Source organism: Neolamprologus multifasciatus, chromosome 7, assembly GCF_963576455.1.
Source record: "Neolamprologus multifasciatus chromosome 7, fNeoMul1.2, whole genome shotgun sequence".
In the NCBI taxonomy this organism is placed as follows: Eukaryota; Metazoa; Chordata; class Actinopteri; order Cichliformes; family Cichlidae; genus Neolamprologus; species Neolamprologus multifasciatus.
Genome location: NC_140445.1, coordinates 29,836,192 through 29,857,251, shown reverse-complemented (window position 1 = coordinate 29,857,251; position 21,060 = coordinate 29,836,192). Strand labels below are relative to the sequence as shown.

Genomic DNA, 21,060 nt, shown 5'->3' with positions numbered 1-21,060 from the left:
TATTTGTTTTTATTGCCATGTGCATGTGCGTGTATATTGGTGATATACACGCACATGCACATGGATATACTTTTATATCATATTTTGATTTTCTTTTGCAGGTATATAGGTTATGCCTTACCGCCCACTGAGCAGGAATCCAGCAACCACTGCCAGCAGGACCAGAGCCAGTGTGATGGCCACCGCTACTATCGAAGCTTGAGCACGCTCACTAGTAGCAGTTACTGCCAAAGAAAAGACATGGGATTACACACAGTACACAAACACAAAACCACACCTGGCATCTGTTGTTGATACAGCCCCAGAACACAGGTGGGAGTTGTGTACAAGTTAAACTTCATTGTATTGTCATTCTCTCCTTCTCTTTGGTGTACTCACAGTAAGGGCTGGTCTGGAATTCAAAGCGCCGGCTAAATGCACCATAGCCTGCTGAGGTCCTGGCTCGTACCTGTAATGCATCATATCATTCATGCACCATACTTCACTTTAATTCATTTGGATTTGCTTGATCTTAGGCAATACTGACAAACTATTTTGTCATCGCTACATATTTAAATATTTTTTCCTTCCCTTTTGTCATCCCAGTTCCATTATCAGTCTCTTAATTTGTGAAACCCATTTCTGACCTGGAAGATGTAAGCTGAAGAGGGCTTCAGGCCTTCCACCACCATTTCAGTATCCTTGGATTTTATTATTGTGTAACTGGAGTCCTGTTCCTTTAGTTGAAGAAAGAGAATGTTAGCTTAATTTATTCATGTGTTCTACTAACATTTTTGTACTTTTGATTGTCAAAAATGTGTTGCCCCAATAATTGTATTGCCAAATTGTATGCATATAGCTTATTGCTGCTTTCTCTCTGCAGCTACCTGTGGTATATGCAAGCATGAGTGTGTCTAAATGCCTGTGTGTAGGGATCACTTTTCCAACTGTAACCACATCAGGTTTTAACTCAGCTAAATGCTGCCTCCATTAGCCAGATGCCATTAGCTCACCACTGACCACAAACCCTACCCTGCTCTCCAATGTACCTTTATTGTGACCTTAGAAAAGAAGACATCAGAGGATTACAGGCAGAAAAGAGGAAGGGCACAGGAACAATGATCTGCACAGAAGCATCAAATTGCTGTCCCTACTTAAGTCCAACTTAACAAAAAAGGGGGGAAAAGGCTATTATGCTGTTACAAAGACTTTTGAAGTCAAAGTTTTCTCACTGGACCTGGCTTAAAACACAATTTCAGTAAGATACACACATCTGTAGCTGTAACAAATTAGATGTGTTATACAGGGCAAAGGGGAAGTGCTGCTAGAGGTTGTTCAGTTTCTTAAATATATATATATATATATATATATATATATATATATACTCTTAAAAAAGGCCAGATACAACCAGTGTCATTAGCTATGTACTTTGAAAATGACATTTGGCTCTGTATTTATCAACAGAAATGTTTATATGATGTGTGTGTGTCTGTGGACTAAAGTCAATATGATATCTATTGTACAACTAAAAGCAAAAGCTTGAACAAGAAGAACCCTACAAATGAGTTTTCTGTTGTATAGTACATTTATTTAATTTCATAGTACATATTGTTCAAAACTGTATACATTAAAACACTAAACTGGCAAACCAGTGCTTTTAAAACTGAAACCTCTACTGTACGAGAGGTTCAGGGAGGTACTAGGAAAACACAGCTGGCCCAAGGGCAGTAGACAAAGGTACACAGCTTTGTGAAAAGATTTTAATATATATATATATATATATATATATATATATATATATATATATATTTTTTTTTTTTTTTTTTTTACCTTTTCAAAATACTTGATCTCATACTCTAGGATGATGCCGTTGGGACGATCAGGCTCTGCCCAAGAAAGGGCAATGCTGCTCTTCCCTGTATGACCTTTCCTCACCACACTCACAGGGGACGGTGCTGCAGAAACAAAGATTCAAAGAAAATAGTACGGTTTGAAGTATCAACATAAATAGCACAATCCAGCAGTTAAATATGATGCAACCCACTGCACTTCTCACTGCATTTCACATTATTAAAACTAAATAACACAGGCATAAAACTCTAATAAACAGTGGCACAAAGGCACGTGGCAAAGTGTGCCAATGTTGTAAAATCTGCTGGATCCCATCAGCATTCACAAGACATCATTCTTTTGAGGACACCTCATCCTTTGATGTTTACATGCACATAACTAATTGTCATGCATGCTGTGATTGCTGTAAATCATGAAAAATTTAACTGTAGATTAAAAAACCTAAAGAGGATTTTAAATATGGCGACAATAAGAAGAGGTTTTTCATGTAACAACTTATACAGTAACGGATATCTATCTTTGCTGTTCGGTGATTTCTTTCAAAGACATACTTTGCCATGTTTTTTCTTATGAGTTTCATGTTTGGAATTTAGGCTCCTCTTTGAGGTTGTTTGCTTTTGTCTGTCAAGCACCAGCTCAAAAAATGTTATTTTTGGTTCCCAAGCAGCTCTGCCTCAGAAGCATGTTTGCAATTTGGCAACAAGTTGCACCTGTGTCTAATTAAACCATCCCTTTATGTCTTGCTGCTGAGTGCTGCCAGAGAAGCATATGAATTCAACTGTTTAAGTCTTCACATTTGAGTGTGTAGTGTACCAAATTTGGCACACATTAAAGGTTACGAAATACACTGTAACTCTTCTAGTGTAGCATCAACACAAACAACAAAATAACGACATAAATGTGTCACTTTTATGCACAATCCAAGATATTTGTGTATTTTGTTCTTTTCTTTGTATTTCTTTAAAGCTTACATTTTCATTCATGCCTTTTTTCTGTCATTTATCCTTTCAGTTTTGAAGTGAGCTTTGTTCTGCAAGTTTACATCAATCGTAAAGCCATCCTGTTGTAACCTGAACTATTGGTTCATCTCTCAGAGGGACAATTGGAGAGTCTCTGACACATAAAGAGCTTTTAACTAGGCAAAATGCTCCCTCAGGCAACATCCCTATAGCCTGTGTGTGTGTGAATGTTGATGCGCGTGGATGTGCGTGTGAATGTGTGGCTACTGCAAATGCTAAACACCGTTTAGGTTTCAATGGCCTCAGCAGAAGTCCACAGAGAATAAATCATCGCTACAAACACAGTAACTGTATCTTGAGTGGATGGTTGCAGAGAAGTGTTATCTGGAATATCTTAAAAGCCTGAAACCAGAGACCGAAACTCACACACATACACACACTCAATGCTTAAATGGTATAAAGCCTGGATTCAGTGATGAGAGAGAGGGTTTATTTTCCCAGCAGCTTTATGGGTAACAATACACCAAAATCTAAGTTTACACCCTCCAAAAATTTTTCCAGTTTTCCATTCTATATTTAATCAAAAATTTTGAAAAGGATTTGTAAAGAGGGTACAGCCTTTTACCAAAGCTTGTGATTTTTAGGGTTATATAAATCATTCTTAGATTTGAAGTAGGGATTTTGTCTCAAAAATGTCATCAAAAATGTTGTCAAGCATTATTTTTCACAAAGAAACAATAAGGACACTAATTATAGAGGTTAAGTTCCTTTAATGCCTTTAAAATCTTTATTTAGTCAAAAAATTACCTAAATCATAATCCATCCATCCTTCCATTTTCTTCCACTTATCTGTGGCAGGGTCGCAGTGGAAGCAGCTTCAGCAGAGAAGCCCAGACCTACCTCTCTTTAGCCACCTCCTCCAGCTTGTCTGGGGGAACACCAAGACGTTCCCAGGCCAGCTGAGAGATATAATCTCTCCAGCATGTCCTGGGTCTGCCCCGGGGCCTACTCCCAGCGGGACATGCCCGGAACACCATACCCAGGAGGCATTTAGGAGACATCCTTGTCAGAAACCCGTTCCTCCCAATCATGCCACTCCAGGTCTCACTGTCATGGACTAAGGCTCAGGCACCAGGCACTCACCGTTGTGCACCCTTAATGGACCTGGCTCCAGGTCTCCAGGGTAGGCCTCGGTAACCCTATCCCAGCCAGGGTGAACTGTTTCCTAGATCTTTCAATCATAGGGATTTTTGAATGACTCTTTTTCTGGTCCCTCACCAAGGACTAATTTCCCATGGGAGAGCCTACCAGGGGATGAAAGCCCCTTGTCAACATAGCCCCTGAGATCCCTGGGACACACAAATGCCTCCACCACGACAAGGTAGCAAACTCATAATTCTTAAAAAATTATTTTTCTGTCAATTTAGACAAATTAAAACTGTTGACTTTTTCTAGACTATAATCCAAACTATAGCCATTCCTATTTTAGTTAGTTGGAAATATGTGCAAGCTACTTTACACTCTTTCACTGAGCTGTTGCTCGGTTTACATTTGAAGCACACATAAAAACAGGAAATGTTGGTCAGCGGCAAACACAGCGATTAAACACTTTTTGGCTCACTTGGTTCTGTCTCTTCCTTTTCACCAAACACAGATATATACAATATCTGTATATACCCAAAATAGCACTGAGCAGTCACACTCAAACAAGTGCTTTAAAACCCAGATTTTCAATCGAGACAGAAGGAGAGGTGATAGAAGAGAGAGACGGGGAGGAGGAGGGAATGCAAGAGGCAAAAAAAGTGAAAAATGAAAGACGAGGAGGAGACATGTTGAAAGAGTGTAGACGGGACCCAGCAACACTTTTATTTTAACAACGGGGTAAACAGTGTAATGACACTTCTAGCTTTAAACACTTCCACTGCGTGTTATAACTGCTAATGAGCACGTACAGTATGCCAAAGAAAACGCAAATGAAGATGAACTCCTGGTGTTTATGCCTGGTGGCTGGTAATGCTCTATTTGCTATCCGTCTGATACTTTTTTTCTACAAAGAGTGAGTTTAGAAAAGGTAAAACCCATTCACTGGAGGAATACAGCTATCCAATGTAACAAATAAAAGCAACATTATCACAGTGCTAAACATAAATCTCCCAGACCACTATCTGTCTGCACATCACCAAAATCAATACCGGCTTTCAACGATCTCGTTTTTATCTTATAACTACCCTCTCGGAATGACTGATAGATAGATTGAGACAGAATGAATTGGAGATAGGGGACAGAGATGTCTTCACTAAGGTGGCAAAGTACCAAAACTGCTATCATCTATTTGGCGAGGAACTTTAAAACTTTAATCTGCCTTTTCTTTTGATGCAATACATTCAATTAGTGGCTTTGCACCAATCCAGCATCTTGCCACAATCCACTTCCCTACCAGCACATCAATATTGACAAAAAAATATAATAGCTGGAATATTTTAATTGTGGCTTGGAGATTTAATGCTGTGGCCATAAACCGCTCCAATTTGGTGTATTTACAGAATTTTGCATTGTGCCATTCCCATCACTCTCCCTTTATTTTATAACATTTATTTACTGTTGCTGGATTAATTAGGATATAAATGTTTGTTTGTTTGTTTTTTAAATTAGAGGAAGTAAATTAAAATTAATGCACAAACAACTGAGCTATTGGCGCCTTTCTATATTTTGACAATACACACCACACTTATAAGATTCAGTTTCCTAAGTTATATGTTCGAAGGCTTTTTGTTCCTTTTAAACCACTAAATCATTGAGTTAACCTTGACGACCTGGGTGGATGTTAGCCAATTTGAATGGATTGTTAAAATAAACACACTCTACAACCCTACAAAGCTGTTATCTAAATTCATTTAGTACTTTTTGAGCTATCATGTATACAGACAGAAAGAATGCAATGCTACCAACAATATAACCTCTTTGCTAAGATACTGTTGGGATTGTTGGGAGCCACAATGTTGGGTGAAGAAATACTATGTTATACCTGTCAAACAGTGTGATCTATGGCATTAATCATAGTTTCAACTAAGGAAATAGAAACAAATGATGTGTTTTTGCAACAAAGTGTTTGGAACAAAGTGATTAAAGATACAATTTAAAGTTGTCTGTTATGTGTAGAGAAAACGCCCTGGCTCATACCTTGAGTTGGGTGCCTTTTTATAATTGAATGACTCATAGGTCAGTGTAAGTGGCTTACAAACAAAAACGATATTCATATGAAAATAGTCATGCACAAGGACTGAATGGGAAGTCTGTCTCCCTGTTAGCAACATCTAAAGAAATGAAAGGTGGTTCAAGACTTTTGCACAGTATTGCATGCTCCACATCAAAGAAAAATAAATAGCTACAGTGGCAGGCAGCACATTTTTACCACACGCAAGCTAATGTATCATGGTACATTTGATTAATAGCCAATAGCAGAAAAAACGTATTTGGGAGCATTTACTGTGCAAGTGGCACTCAATGTGCCTACAGCAGGAAGAAATAACCTGAAATAAGATATTTTAAAACAGACAGAGCTATCCTAATAAAACAAAGCTGTAAAACCTGTGCTTATTAAATAAAAAAAGAAGCTATTTAGATTTCAAAGCTTCCTTTTTGAGTGAGTAGAATGAGCAATATGGTAATTGTTTCCACTCAAACATTCATCAATGTCTGGGCAAATACATGTCTGGGCAAAATGTAACATATGGGAAACAATCACTGGGTTGCAGGGAAACTTGTATGAGCATTTTGGTGGCTTACTTTTCTTTTCAAAATTAATTTCTACCTCATAAAGGCAGGTGCTAGCAAGCCACCTTATCAAAGTTATATACCAGTGTGTCAAGGAACATCAAAGCAGTGAAAAATATGTGGGCTTCCATGCTCCTACAGTGCTCTTTGTATTTTTGAATGTGTACAAGCAGTTAATGTCCAGACTCTCACTATATTCCCTTTACTTCCTTCCTCTGCTTATCTTTCCTGCTGTTACAGCTTCTTGCTGTAACCTTTTCTTTCCTTATCACAAGCATCCTATCATTTTCCCTCCACATTTTGCCCCCTCTACCCTGTTGTTCTGTCCTTCTCTGTCATACATTTCTCCCGATTTTCACCTCTCCTGATCTCCTCTTCCCAACAACCAACACTTTATTATTCAGCAGGGTTTCGCAGGGACACTGTGAAATCACCTATTTCACGGATAACTTATCGTGTGTGACACTTTTCACACATCAAACAGCAGATCCTCTGACTCTATCTCTCTCCCTGCCTAAGCCTTAGCAGTAGTTTTGTCTCAGTACCTTGTTTTTACTGTCAGAAAGCAGAAGCACACTCTAGACCAGTCACATATGAGCACAACAAAAATGCAGGTGGTTAAACTGCTGATTGAGGTTTTCACTTAGTAATTACATCTGTCACTAAAGAGCAGATGGATCAGAACATTTTAAATCACTCATTACAATTACTGCCTCAGGATTATTGTGAAAATGATTGTTCCAAATAATGTTAGTCACTTGATACACAGCCTTCCAGTAGTTGAAGTGCTCACTTTGTTGGTTTTATGAGTCACATTACACAAACAGCGGTTGGTGCACACTGCTACAAAGAGCTAGGAGCTGTATTCAAAAAACATCCTCGGGCTAAAAGGATCTCTTATTCCTAGGGGTGGACTTACTTCTAACTTTAGTATTCTTAAGTTCATTTGTTCTGAAATGATTCACAAATAATTTGGGTTTTAAAAGCAGATGCAACATCTACAAGATGTTAGAAAGTTTTCAATCTACATAAAATCAGCCAAAGCAGCTGCAGGCAACACTCACTGCTGTTATTATTTTACACAAGTACAATGACATAGCACAATTACACAAGTGGCTGTGTCATTATCATGACATTGAAAAACGTTGTAAATGAATCCAAAATGCAATATTTAAAGCACAGTTTCACAGTGTTTAGCAACATAAACTGTATTACATAAACAAAGCTGGCTTTCTAAGTGGATTCTTACCTAAAACTAAAATTCTTTCACTAACACAGACCTGTTACTTGCCAATCCAAAGACAAAAGTTCCCTCTTTATTTTTTTTTATATTTTTGCTTCCAAGCAGAGTTCTTGCTTTCTTGTAATGTTTATTGTAGAGCAGTAGTTCTCTAGGCTTTCTGAAAGTCTTTGGACACTCATCAGAAATGGTCTTGTTCTTAAGGATAGAAAACAGGCGAAAAAGGCTGTGGTATGTCAAATTACACTAGAATTGGACTGAAATGCAGTGGCAACAGGTCTGATTGTATGAAATCTTTGGTTCACGTCTTTGTCTAAGATGTAAGGAGGTCAGGGGGGAAATATAAAAGTGAATGGGGTTGAATTTCAGCCAGGACATTAAAAAGAAAAACTGCCTTGCCTGCCTTTCTTTTTTTTCCTAGAAAAATATTAAATGAAGATTGGGTTATAACCTTTGCACAGTTAATGGTATACGTGAGTCTTGGTGACATCTATAGCATTAGGGTCATCTCTCTTTACTAGCCTAATAGTTTCCTCATTTTTTTATTTTTCCCAGCACCTTTAAATACTTATCAAATGGAAAACCCTACACATGCTGGAAAAGCACAAGTTCACGCTTGAGCCACCTTTCAGAATAGGATGTTGCTATGTTGGCTAATGAATCTAACTAATAATTAGCTGAATAATAACACTGGAAAGAGGTGTTATATCTACTATTTTCTACTTTCTACTATTTTTTTTTTTTACACAGAGTAAGGCATTTAGAGTGCATTTCAGATGGCATGGCCAGGTTGTACATTCATGCTTGTTTATATTTGTACTAATTAGAACTGTTAACCACCAAGCTGCTCTCAGTATGCTCACATGATTCTGTTTTCAATGTAATGTTAAAAAAAACAACCCTCACTTACAGTAGCATGTACCAGATACAAGCCAAAGTACAGAAGAGTTTATTGGTCTGTGACTCTGTCAGCCATGTGTAATCTAACGTAATCCCTAATCTCCACTTGGTCCAGTGACTGCCTAACTTTAATCCAGCTACAACTGAAATAAACTGAATTTGAGTTGTGTAGTCTGGTGTAATCCACTCAGTTTGCTGACAGCCACAGTGACAACACATTTAGAGGACTGCCAGTAGTCTTGACTGTTAGACAGCCATCTGCCTCGCTCTTTTTCCTGTCCTCCTAAACCAGACCTTCCCAAAGTGTGGGGCCCGCCCCCTAGGGGGGGCCCAGAGCCATGGCAGGATGAAAGGATGAAAGGGGGGACAAAACGCTAGACTCTGACTCTGACTCTGACGGGGACAAAACGCTTGGACACTGCTAGCACGGGCACCTACAGAAACGCAAAGCAGGAGATGAAGCATCGCTGAATATGTTTCCAAACCAGCTTCATTCTATGCCAAAGACTAGAAAATATGGTGAAACATATCTTCCCTTTGGTTTCACCTGCACAAGTGCAGAGGTAGGTCTCCCCTGCAGAATTGGTTTTCCCTTTGTCGGGAGCAGCGCTGGGCTGTTCAAATCACGGACAAACAGCATCCCACATTCGTGATTTTTAGTTCACAAACACTTCTTGTAATGACTAACTACTGCTGACATTTTGAAGATATACATACTATACTATACTTTATACAGTAAAGTTACAGTGGGATATAAATAACATCAGGCTGATCCTGCCACCATTTGTTCCCCCGGTTCAAATCCCGGACTAACAGTATCCCACAGCTGTTTATGTTTTTAAACCTATTTTGCACAGAGAGGCATTTTTTGAAAAATGTATTGATAGCAATGGTGGATATTATTACACAGGAAAAAAAACAACTACACGTAAAATAATCACCGTGACGCCTCTGCCTTTGTAAATGGAGAGACAGTAACTGTGTGTTTATGTAAGCGTGTAAAACCTGCAGATAGTCAGATTAACAGTATTTTGTCTCTTCATCTCATGTAAACAATAACGTGGCGCACAGCATGATGTGAAAAAAGGCACATACCTTTGACGTTGCGTGACGAACCCAAAAACGCAACGCAAAAAAGGAGTTTTAAAAAATCTCAGTGATTCCAAACGCCGTTTACGTGTGGACGAAACAGCTGCATTTTCAAAAATACCTGTGTAGGTGCGGACGCAGCGTAATTTTCTTACTACCTGTAATTTATTGCAGATTACTTGTATTTGCTTAATTGTTTACTAAATGTTTGAGGTGTGAAATAAACCGCAATGGAGCAAAATATGGGTGTGTGTGGTGTGTGTGCGCGTGCACGCGGGGGGAGCATTCTTTTTGTAAAACAAGGGGGGCCCAGCAAAAAAAGTTTGGGAACCACTGTCCTAAACACAAACTGTACCTTCCTGATTACTTGTACAGCTCCTCCCATTGATACTACTAATAATAACTGCTATTCTTTGGCTGCCAGTGAACCATCTGTTGAAATAAATGGAACAAACACATGCTTTCAACATAGCTTTTTCCCCCCTCTTGCCTTTTCTCCTGACAGAAGCCTTGGGGAAGAGAGTAGTAATTTTGTATTTTTCTCATTGCATTATGCTTTGCGCTACCCATTTCATTACAAGCAAATAAAACTAAAACTAACAAAAGCACATAACTCTTAACCCATAAAAAAATAGGTTCCCAGTGGAGTGTGAATCCTAATCTTCATTTAAACGGAAGCTAACAAAGCATCCAGTATTTACAGCTATGTGAAGTAGCCTGAATCTTTCATTATCCAATATGTGTTTGGCCACTTTAGTGGTTTTCATTTGGTGCTTAAGCTCACTTCATGGTTACAAAGATCTGCTAAGCTGCTCTGGCATCACATATAATGCATACTCCCAAAAATGATGAATGCTGAACATCACACCAGCCTAGGTTTTGTTTTTTTGTTCACACTTGAGCAAGCATAGCCCTCACCAACCTAAAATTCAAATGTAAACTTGTATGGCATCAGCATGATCCATCACTGTTGATAGACATGCAGAATAACACCTGCTGCCACACATGACAGCCCATACACATAACAGAGCTTTCATTATGCCACAGATTCCTGTGAATCTCATTGATGCGCCTAATTGAGGGGACCAAGCTGCTTTTTCGATGACATAGCTGGATGCAAAAACAAAAAAGGCTGTCCACTGTGTCATGTTCTCTCCTTCGCTGCAGGGATAATGCATAAGTGAAAATTAATACAGCAACAGATTTGTTGGACAAATACTGTGATAATTTGATCGTCTGGCGTCTTTGTTATCAAACCCAGATTGTCATGCGATGAATCTGGCATGCCAGTTGGTCTGTGGCATTTTAAATAAGCGTGGAGAAGAAGCAGTTATGACAAAACATTTGACTTTTGCTGGAGAATTCAGGATAAGTTCAAATGGAGGGGTGGACAGCTATGGTGAATGTGATGATGAGTCAAATCTGGCGGAACATACCTGCCTGATTGGTTGTCACATTAAGTGACACATACTGCTTTGCATGGCCTTTGGCTAGGTCTGACACTCCGTTGACAGCTTCCAATAAGAAGCTGTAGTTGGTGTGTGACTGCAGGTCAGCCACCATCACTGAGGTGTTCGACAGGCCAGTGCGGCGTGGCAGAAAACGTACATTGGGACCGCACTCTTCCAAGCCCCTTCCGTCTGGCAGGACCTGTCTACAGATGACGTTATAGCGCACATCCTTCCTGCCACCTGTATCCATAGGAATGGACCACTCCAAGAAGACGCTGGTCTCGTTGACATTAGAAATAGCATTACGAGGAGCAGATGGAGGGCCTGAGGGAGATGAAAAGGGCTTTGAAGAAGATACAGCTAGAAATACAAAGAAGCATTTGGATAAACAAAAGCCTTGAAAGTGAGCATGAGCAAATATAAAGGGGTTATATCCTCACGTGTGCACGCCATATTAGAAGGGTCAGAGTCTAGCTTAAAGTATCCGTCTTCACAGCTGCAAGCAGTGGCTCCCATCTGTCTGGCCACACTGTGAGGTGGACATTTACTACAGGCCAAAGACTCCAGCAGCGAGCGGTAAAACCCCACTTTGCAGACTGATGGACAGGGAGGAGAGAGGATGTTTGGGGGTGGATAGGGAGATGATAAAAGTGGACATATAAATAGAAAGGAGAAAAGGGGTCACAGAGAGAGGTACAAATGCAAAAAAAAAAAGTGGGGGAGAAAAAGACATGGTTATTTCTTTTGAAAAAAAGGAGGTCAGCATCACACTGGTAGCAAATTTTCCCTGGGTGGTTGCGGTTGTTTTGAGGTTCCTCGTCAGAGATATACAGCAGTTTCATAGTTGAAATTAAAAGAAGCATTTGGCACACTTGTATTGTTTCTTTTGAAGTCTGATTTCTTGTTATATCCCTCCGGGGCTTATTTCTTTTAGTCAACCTGTCTAACCTTGCTTTTCATGTTTCACTGTTTAATCAAAAAGTTTTCCTCATTGAAGGATTTCCCTTCTTGTATTATCTTCAGTTCAATGATTTATAACCAGCACCTGATTAAGTTTGGACTTGCATCTACTTCCCAATATTGGTGCCATATGTGCAGCATTTACAAACAAATACGACAAGAACAAAAACAGGCAAAATTTATTTTCCTCCCACACAAACACACACACAGATCTCAGGCTGATCTAAGTGGGGCAGGTAGACAGGATGCTGATGCACTGTGAATGATAAATGGCACTCATACATCAACAATCTCACAAATCAGCTTAACGATTTGGCTGTTGTCATCCAGATAATTTCTGATAAGTGGAGTTCTATAAGTTATTGCAAAGTCAGTGGCATATTTCTATATCACTAAGCAGGACAAGGGGGAGATTTGAGAAAAAAAAGACTCTGCTTGTCCTCTAAATTTAGGAGCTGGTGTTTCCCCAGTTATTGTGACGCCGATTGTATAGGAATTTCTTTCACCTAGATATTAATGACATTATTTATTGTATTAACATGTCTGACACTCATACTGTAAGACAAATGGTAGGGGGTGTAGCAAGGATGTTGGGGAAACAGGAACTCCAGAGGACCAGTCTTTTGTCTCTTCGAGGATTCTGGGAGGTAGCAAGGGAGTGTGAACCTTAAGGTGTGAAACAGCTGTGTACTGCCTTTTGTTCCTGGAGAAGGTATTTAACTGAGAGCCATGCTAGGCTCAGAGAGAACTCTGCTGACCGTCTGTCCCGCGGTCATGGAGGCTCCACAAGCTTGGTTGTATGTTGTCTTTGTGTGCTTGGATTAAAGAATGTTAGCTACCGCTCACCGCTCGTCTGCAGGCTTTATTTAAGTGGAAAAACTTCCACAACACCACTCAGATCGCAGCTATGATTAAGAACTACATAATTAAACCTCAGGTAGGAGGACAGGAGGACGAAAACTAGGAAACGCAAACAATACGTGATGGTTAAAAACAGAGATAAGGTGAGAAAAGGAAATGATAGGAGGAGAAAAGCCAAGCTTACAAGGATGAGACAAGGAGAGAGAAAAGAAGAAAGGACGAGACAAAGGAAGACTGGTGGGATGGTTTGTGTGTATGTCTGTGTGTGTGTGTTTCAGTCGTTAGGCAGCAGTGGCTCTGATTCACCTTGACGGAACCTTGGTCTGTTGTCATGGAACATTAGGCCTGAAAAATTCTCCCTCTGCCCTGGATCACTCTAAGTCTCACCTTTGCTTCTCACACACACACACACACACACACACACATGGAAACAGGCCTTTTATAAAATCTGTTTGGCATTTCGAATGCCTCACATACTGTAATTATAAGTTGGGGCTCAAGATAATGTTTTTGACACATTTATGAAGCTGGCGAAGCTTCAGGACAGGATTACATCTGGTGACATTCTCTATGCTTAACTGCCTTTGTATTGCTTGTTTCATTCAGGTGTTTAAGAAAGTTGTTCCACGAGATACATTTTTGTGTATTTTTGTTTCATGAAGCATTTTAATGTTTCAGCTTCTGTATTGATGGTTACTCCCTTACTTAATGTGCTTTGTTAGGGCAATGATGTACTACCCTCAACATGGGTGTGCGAGCCAGGGCAGTAGGACACACCTAATCTTTTTGTGAGCCTGTTACCACACACACACCTACACACTTGTGGTTGCATATAGATTTATTGCCATTGTCTGGTCTCTAGCTCTCCTTGGCTTCATCCTCCAAACCCCCATGGTCAAATCAATAAAAATGGGATGGCAGCTCATTTCACATACATAGACAAGCATATTTGTGCCCAAACAGTGAAGTACAGTGTTGGAGAGTAGAGTCAAAGCAGAAAATAAATAAATTTAAAAAGAAAAAGAAAAACTTCTTTAATAATTTCTGATACTACATTCAGGTATAATGCCAAGATGATGGATTATCTTTATTTATTTTTCATCTCTTTTTGATTTGGTAAGCTCTCATCATCAGGCGTGCGTGTCTGTAACTTTGTGTGCGTGTATGTGGCGCTCCCCAAAGATCACCTGTCAGTCAAACAGTATGGTGTGGGCACAGTGTGGTACTATGATGGCTCCCTACTTGGATTTCCTGTTCAACTCGTTTTGACATTCTGGATGTTTTTTTTTTCTTTCTTCTTAATTTGTCTGTTGGCCACCGTTGTGGCCAGCTGTCACTCAAGAGAATACACACATATATGATCTCTAATTGTTCTTGGGAAATAGTTAAACCACTTTACCATAATGCAAAACAAATAAATCATTGTTACTTTGACATTTACTGCTTATGCAAAATAAATCTATTTGTTAGCTGAAAAATTGATGTATTTTTTCTATTCCACGTTTGATAGACTGATAGACTTTTGCTCCCAGTGTGGCGTCAAAGATGAGATGATGCGCACTGATTAAATTAAATTAATGTATGGAAATGTCTTTCCCATGGAAGTTGTAAATGATTATGAAAATGATATAAACATTTGCAATTAAAATGTGCAAACTGGCATGAAAAAAAATCCATTGCATGCCAGTTTAATAAAAGTCAATTCTAGTTGACTAATCACTACTTGTTAAGGTATTTATTATCATTAATTCTACTTCATTTCCATTTTCATTTAGGATAAATTACCCATGCTCTACATGCAAATGAACAAAGAACATGCAGAGAAATTAAGTCTATAGATGTGTTTTTTGAATTGTATGAGTACAGCTGACAACATATATCATGACTACATATCAATATCACTCTCTTCATTTAATTATGTGTTAAAGGATTTGAATGCAAAGGTTTGTGGAGGTCAGAGAAGCAAACTGGAGGTTGGAAATAGGATTAAGTGATTAAAAAGCCACAGAGAGTAAATTTAAGAACACAGTCTTGAATCTGAGACCAAGAAACAGCTGAGGGGGAGCCTTAAAATCCAAAGTACAACTGTCTAGATAGGACTGCATAACATGCAAGTGGTCTACATTAACTTTACATGGCAGCTTGATTACTAAAGGTTTATTAAAAATAAGTGCTATTTTTAAGTGATTTTTTTCTTCACTTCATTTATTTTACATTGCATTTACTGTCTGTTTTTGACCTACTCACCTTTCATATTTCCACAACAATAGCAAGGGAAATGCAGGCAGCTGGACTCGGATGAGGTGCTTTAATTCTTTAACCATCTTAAATGCGCAAATAACCGAAAACACATATGTATACACACTAACAGACACACTTCCTGCAGTGAGATTAGTTATGGTCATGCCTGGCTGACTGAAATGGCTCATTCCTCATTGTGAATGCAACCTGAATAGACGGCGTTGGTGGTATTAATGTACGTGTGTACGAATATGTGTGTTGCCCTTGGGCAAGCTGTCTTTCTGATGCCACGCAGCTCTTAATGCACAGCACAAAGGGTAATAGGTAATTAATATGCAATACACACTAATGTGCATTTGTGTGTGTTTGACTGTAAGGTTAATACGTAATTAATATGCATCATACACTGGCATCCCAGGCAATTAAGGATCCAGCGGTGTCCGTTGATGCTTCTTAACGAACGTCCTCTTTAATTGGAAACATTTCACTGTAAACATGTTGATTTATATGACTGGCTGTCGTTTGGTGGGATTAGAGCGAGTAAGCGATTAAGGCAGAGAGAAGGAGACATACTGAGATAAGGACTAAAATGAAAGAGAATTTAAAGTTAAGGACCACATACTGTGTCTGAATACTGGATTTAAATTCATTTATATGGGCTTAGAAAACTGTATGGATGCAAATAGTAAAAAAAAAGATTGATATTGTATAATTACATAGTATGTTAATGGATTATTACTGATCATACCAATGCATCAGATTGCTAGAGAACACTGCATATCGGACTACACAGTAAATTGTATATGTAGCTGTCCAGTTGTTTTTACTACAGTTATGTTGCACCACTGAACCACCAAACAGCCATAAAAAGATGAAATGAGGATGGAAACACAAATGGCTCACACCATTCTGTGACAACCACTTATGTTTCCATCTTTCCCGTCACTCTTCCAACAGTACACACAGTCAGCAGGACTGACCAAAAAGTAAACTTTGACTGAAGAAATCCAAATACTCACAAGGCTGAATTTCAATGCACTGCCTATATTGTTAGCAGATACTATTGTGAACTAATAAACCAGCTGAGGAAACACAGTAAATATCCTGTTCCTGTGTTTGTCCCACAGCAAACTACTGGCCTAACAATCATAAACACGTGTTTCAGGGTGTGCATGCATGAGATGTTTCATACCTTTATTATTTTTGTATTACTGTGTTTGTGTGCCTCTGCATGTGTGCATGCGCCAATGCATGCTCATATTTGTGCATGTTTCTATGTGAACACAAACAAAGAAGGATGATAATACCGTAATAATACACAATCGAGTGAATGGGGTTTTCCTTTCTGTTGATTGACAGAGGAGGCCATTGTTCGCAACTCATTTATTCTCACAATCAGACCACGAGCAGAAACCCAAAGGTCAAGCATCCAGGTCACAATAGCTTTCGAACAAAACCCAATGTATTGGCTCAGTAAGTGTCTAGAGAAAAAGAGTAAATATAAGAAATGTGTGATAAATCATAATATGCTGACTGGATGTCTTGGGAAAACAATTTAACTAGCCATAAAACATACTATAGTGCCCTTTCAGCATTTAGCTGACATTGCACAGATCCACAAACTAGGTGTACAAAGGTCGGGATCTCAGTTGTTCAACCATGCTCTTGCCAAAAGGTGATAGGACAGCGATATGTGACGTGTATAAAATTAGGTTGTGAATTGCTTATTAATTCACAAATTTTGCATGTATCAATTTGCATGAATCCACCTGTTTTTAATCAGATAGAAGGTACCAGAAATCAAGTAAAATATATATATATATATATATATATATATATATATATATATATATATATATATATATATATATATATACACTCACACACACATATATATTAGCTTCAACATTTTTAAAGCCATCTGACTCAACACAAAAAAATAGCATGCCTGCATTACATCATTGCTGTAGAGCTATGATGGTTTTATAAAACGTTGGAAACTCATCAGCTCTCTTAAATGCATTATGGGTAATATAGTGCCAAAATGATCAGTACTAAGCTACCACTGGCTCGGACTCTGGAGATGGCCAGGCTTTCATGGAAAGAACCTCGCTCTGCTGAATGAAGCATTTTATGAATATTTCAGCAACTGCAGGAATGCGTGCGTGTGTTTCTGCGTGTCTGTGTGGGTGCATGAGCGTTTGCTCTTCCATCTTTGTGAGGACAAATGGCTGGCCCATTTTCTTCAAAGGGATTTTATTTTAGGGGTATTGTCTGAGTGAGGATGATGCATTTGTCTGTTAGTGTAACAAATGGGATTATGCAACTTGCTATGCTGGTTACGGCTCGGGTCAGAGGTATGGTAATGACAATGAGTCAATTAAGGTCTTCACAAGTATAGATAAAACCATGTGGGTGTGTATGCATGTTAACAGGGGCAAGGGTAAAAGAGAGGAAGCTCTTCTGGGAAAGTCAGTTTACCCAACAAGCACTCAGGAAGCACTTTAGTTGTCATGACAGCATCACCACGTGGAGATGATGGGGGGAAGGGGGTGGGGAGAAAGCTGAAGAGAGAGCATGATGCAGGAGGAAAGAGTTCAATGAAAGAAGCCATTAGCAGATTCCAGTTGAGCAGGATCTAAAAGGAATAATGGTGTCTCTTTCCTTGATGAATCTAGTCAATTCATAGTTTAGGAGATGATGGTTTCCTGCCACTTGATATTTGCACTCTTTATCTTTGACTGTGATGAGGGATGGCAGAACATTTCTGTATGGGAATCTGAATACTCTAAACTCATATGACATGAATTAAAAAGACGTAGATACAGGCTGGAAAGTATCTTACTTGAACTACTGGATGTTTTGGGTCCAGTGAATTCTGATCTAATTATCAAAAATGGACAACAGAAGTTTAGAAAAATGTTGTCTGTCATCACAATCTGGTGTAAACAACATGAAAGCACCTAAGTAAGGCCAATCCTACCATCAATGTATAAAGGGTTCTAGCTGGTGGTGGCTGGTGTAATGATGTGGTTGAACTTTGGGCCTGTTAGTACCAACTGAGTACAGCCAAAACGAGTATTGTTGCTGACCACATCCATCTGGTTATTACCAGTGTACTCATCTTCTGATGGCTGTTTCCAGAAGAATAACGTGCCATGTCACAAACCTCAAATAATCTCAAACTGTCTTGAACTTGAAAATGAGTTCACTATAGTGAAATGACCTCCACGGTCAACAGATCTTAATTAAGGATATGGCAGTGATCCATATAATTGATGTGCACCAATAAATATGTGTCAGCTGCGTGATGCTATCATGCCAATATAGACCAAAATCTCTGAAGGATATTTCAAGCATTTGGTTGAATTTCTGTTATGAAGAATTAAGGTAGTTTTGATGCAATAGCGGGACCAACTTAGTACAAGCAATGTGTTGCTAGTAGCATTTCCTCTTCTCCTGTAGTTTTTTTTTCTTATAATCTTACCATTAAGGGAAAAAAAGTACTACTTGAAATGGCATGGGAGATGAAAGAAAATGTTCTCCTCTCCTTTTAGGATGTAGGTCTATGTGGTATGCACTATATAGTGGAAAAAAAATGTAATGTACTGAACAATTTTGAAAATACACAGGAAAAAATAAAACACCCAGAGTATTCATGTCAGACTCCGATCCTTATCGCCACATGATGGTAATTCTACTAAAATGACAGATGCTGCTATGATCATGTGTGTATCTCTGTGTTATGCAAGAGACTGTAATACCCTTGTCACCACAGCATCAACCACAAGCCTCACACTGTAAGTGTGAGCTGCTTGTTCACTATCCCCATAAATCCCTAGAGGGAGAAGGCAGAAAGCTTCTTCACATTACTACGACTGTGGCCAGATCAAGTTTGACATATGCTGCAGTGACGTCTGACAGGCAGGCAAACACAGAGGGATATCAGGGGAGCCATGGCACTGAAACAAAGTATCGTCAAGGGAAATCCAACTCTACCCCTGACACTTAGACAACTATCTCCAAACAAAATATTAAAAAATGTTGAGATGTATCCCAAAGATGTAATATCCTTCCAGTCACAAGCAGGTTTTTTTCTTTATTACAAGTAATTCTGTTAATTAAGGATACTAGTAGTCACACTTGTATTTGTATCCCGTATCTGCTGTTTTTCTCCTCATCCCCTCCCCCGACATCCCTTTCTCTCTCCCCCAACATTGCTGCCCGTATTGTACCTCTAAGTCTTTCTTCTTTTGTCATGTGAAATCAGTGTAGCCCAAATCCAAATATCACAAAGGCTCAATCCTGCTTCAGTCCACCTTTTTCCCCCTCATTCTGAATCCAAAGCATTTAGCTCTTTTTTTTTCAACATCCAACATCCTGGTCATCCTGAATTCCCTTTTCTCCACATTGAATCTAGCCCTTATTCTATCACTGCACACTTCTTTCAATATTTATTGCATCATTCCACTTCATCAATTTACTCTCACATATACCATTATTCCATTATTTACTTTCAATGCAGCCCACATTCCAGTCACTCTCTAATCATTTCAGCTGTAGATTAATTTCTTCCTATATGAATTTCACTCCAAAAACAATTTATTCAAATATATTTCAGGCCTTATTCCACCCTTTCAACATCTCTCTTCAACAATTCAATCATGATTGTGTTTTCAAGTATGTGTCCACTAGGGGTGCAACGATACACAAAATTCACAGTTCGGTTCGGTTTGATACTTTGGTGTCACAGTTCGATATTTTTTCGATACAAAAAAATGTTCATGCCTTTTTAATTTGTCATTTATTAAAATTATAAATATATATTTTAACTCAAAAGTACAGTTTTTGAATTTAATGTTGCTGAAACAACAAAGTAATAAAAAAAAATCTATCTGATCGAGAAATCACTCATCTTTGGAAAAGAGAGTTTATTACAGAGAAATGGCTCTTTCCAAAATAAAAGCTCTACTATACGCTTCTTCTGGGCTATATTCTCAGCAGCATATTAAACATATCAGGTCCCCATAAGGAGAATCATGTGCTAACGGCTGTCTAAATGACTCGGGTAAAGTTTGTAGCATGCGTGCTTGTTGTTTTTGTCTGCTTCCACTTGTCTTTGCACTAGGATGATGTCCTATGGAGGACCACAAGAGCCACGCGCATCAAAATAAAAAATTCTGTGCTTAAATAATGAATTGTAGAATAAAATGTGCATTTGTAAATTCATTTTTGAATTCCAATTTAATAAACTGATTTTTAAAATGCTTTTTAAGTCTTCATTTCAAAAAACATTTTTGAATTGCACTTTAATAAACTGCATTTCAAAAATCTTTTTCGAATTGCACTTTAATAAACTGCATTTCAAAAATCTTTTTTGAATTTCACTTTAATGAACTTCATTTCAAAAATCTTTTTTGAATTGCACTTTAATAAACTGCATTTCAAAAATCTTTTTCGAATTGCAATTTAATAAACTGCATTTCAAAATCCATTTCCCTTTCCTGTTCACTCAGGGATTAACATGTGGATTAGCAGTTGGATTAGCAGTTGGATTAACAACTTCATTTTAAAAATCCTGCTGCTATTCAAATTAGCCACACTGTGGGATGTAAGGAGCTCTCTGATTGGTTGGTCAGACACAGGCTGTCTGCCAGCCTGGATGTTTCTAGCTCATAGCTTCTAGTGATGGGTCGTTCGCGAACGAAATGGCTCTTAGAGCCGGCTCTTTGAAGTGAACGACGCGAGCCGGCTC

At 38.7% G+C, this 21,060-nt stretch overlaps 1 protein-coding gene across 4 annotated transcripts in view; it reads right to left on the bottom strand.

Moving 5' to 3' along the window:
- Positions 1 to 21,060, bottom strand: part of epha5 (EPH receptor A5) — a 70,448-nt gene that overhangs the window by 24,470 nt on the left and 24,918 nt on the right. For 2 of the 4 annotated variants that reach the window (XM_085166616.1, XM_085166615.1), the window contains exons 4-9: positions 11,684 to 11,839; positions 11,229 to 11,567; positions 1,810 to 1,934; positions 627 to 716; positions 379 to 448; positions 122 to 224 (exon numbers count right to left, since the gene is read on the bottom strand). In XM_085166616.1, the coding sequence (XP_085022742.1) occupies positions 122 to 224; positions 379 to 448; positions 627 to 716; positions 1,810 to 1,934; positions 11,229 to 11,567; positions 11,684 to 11,839 (883 nt within the window). The remainder of the gene's footprint in view (positions 1 to 121; positions 225 to 378; positions 449 to 626; positions 717 to 1,809; positions 1,935 to 11,228; positions 11,568 to 11,683; positions 11,840 to 21,060) is intronic. The other 2 variants (XM_085166618.1, XM_085166617.1) reach the window with 1 other exon arrangement.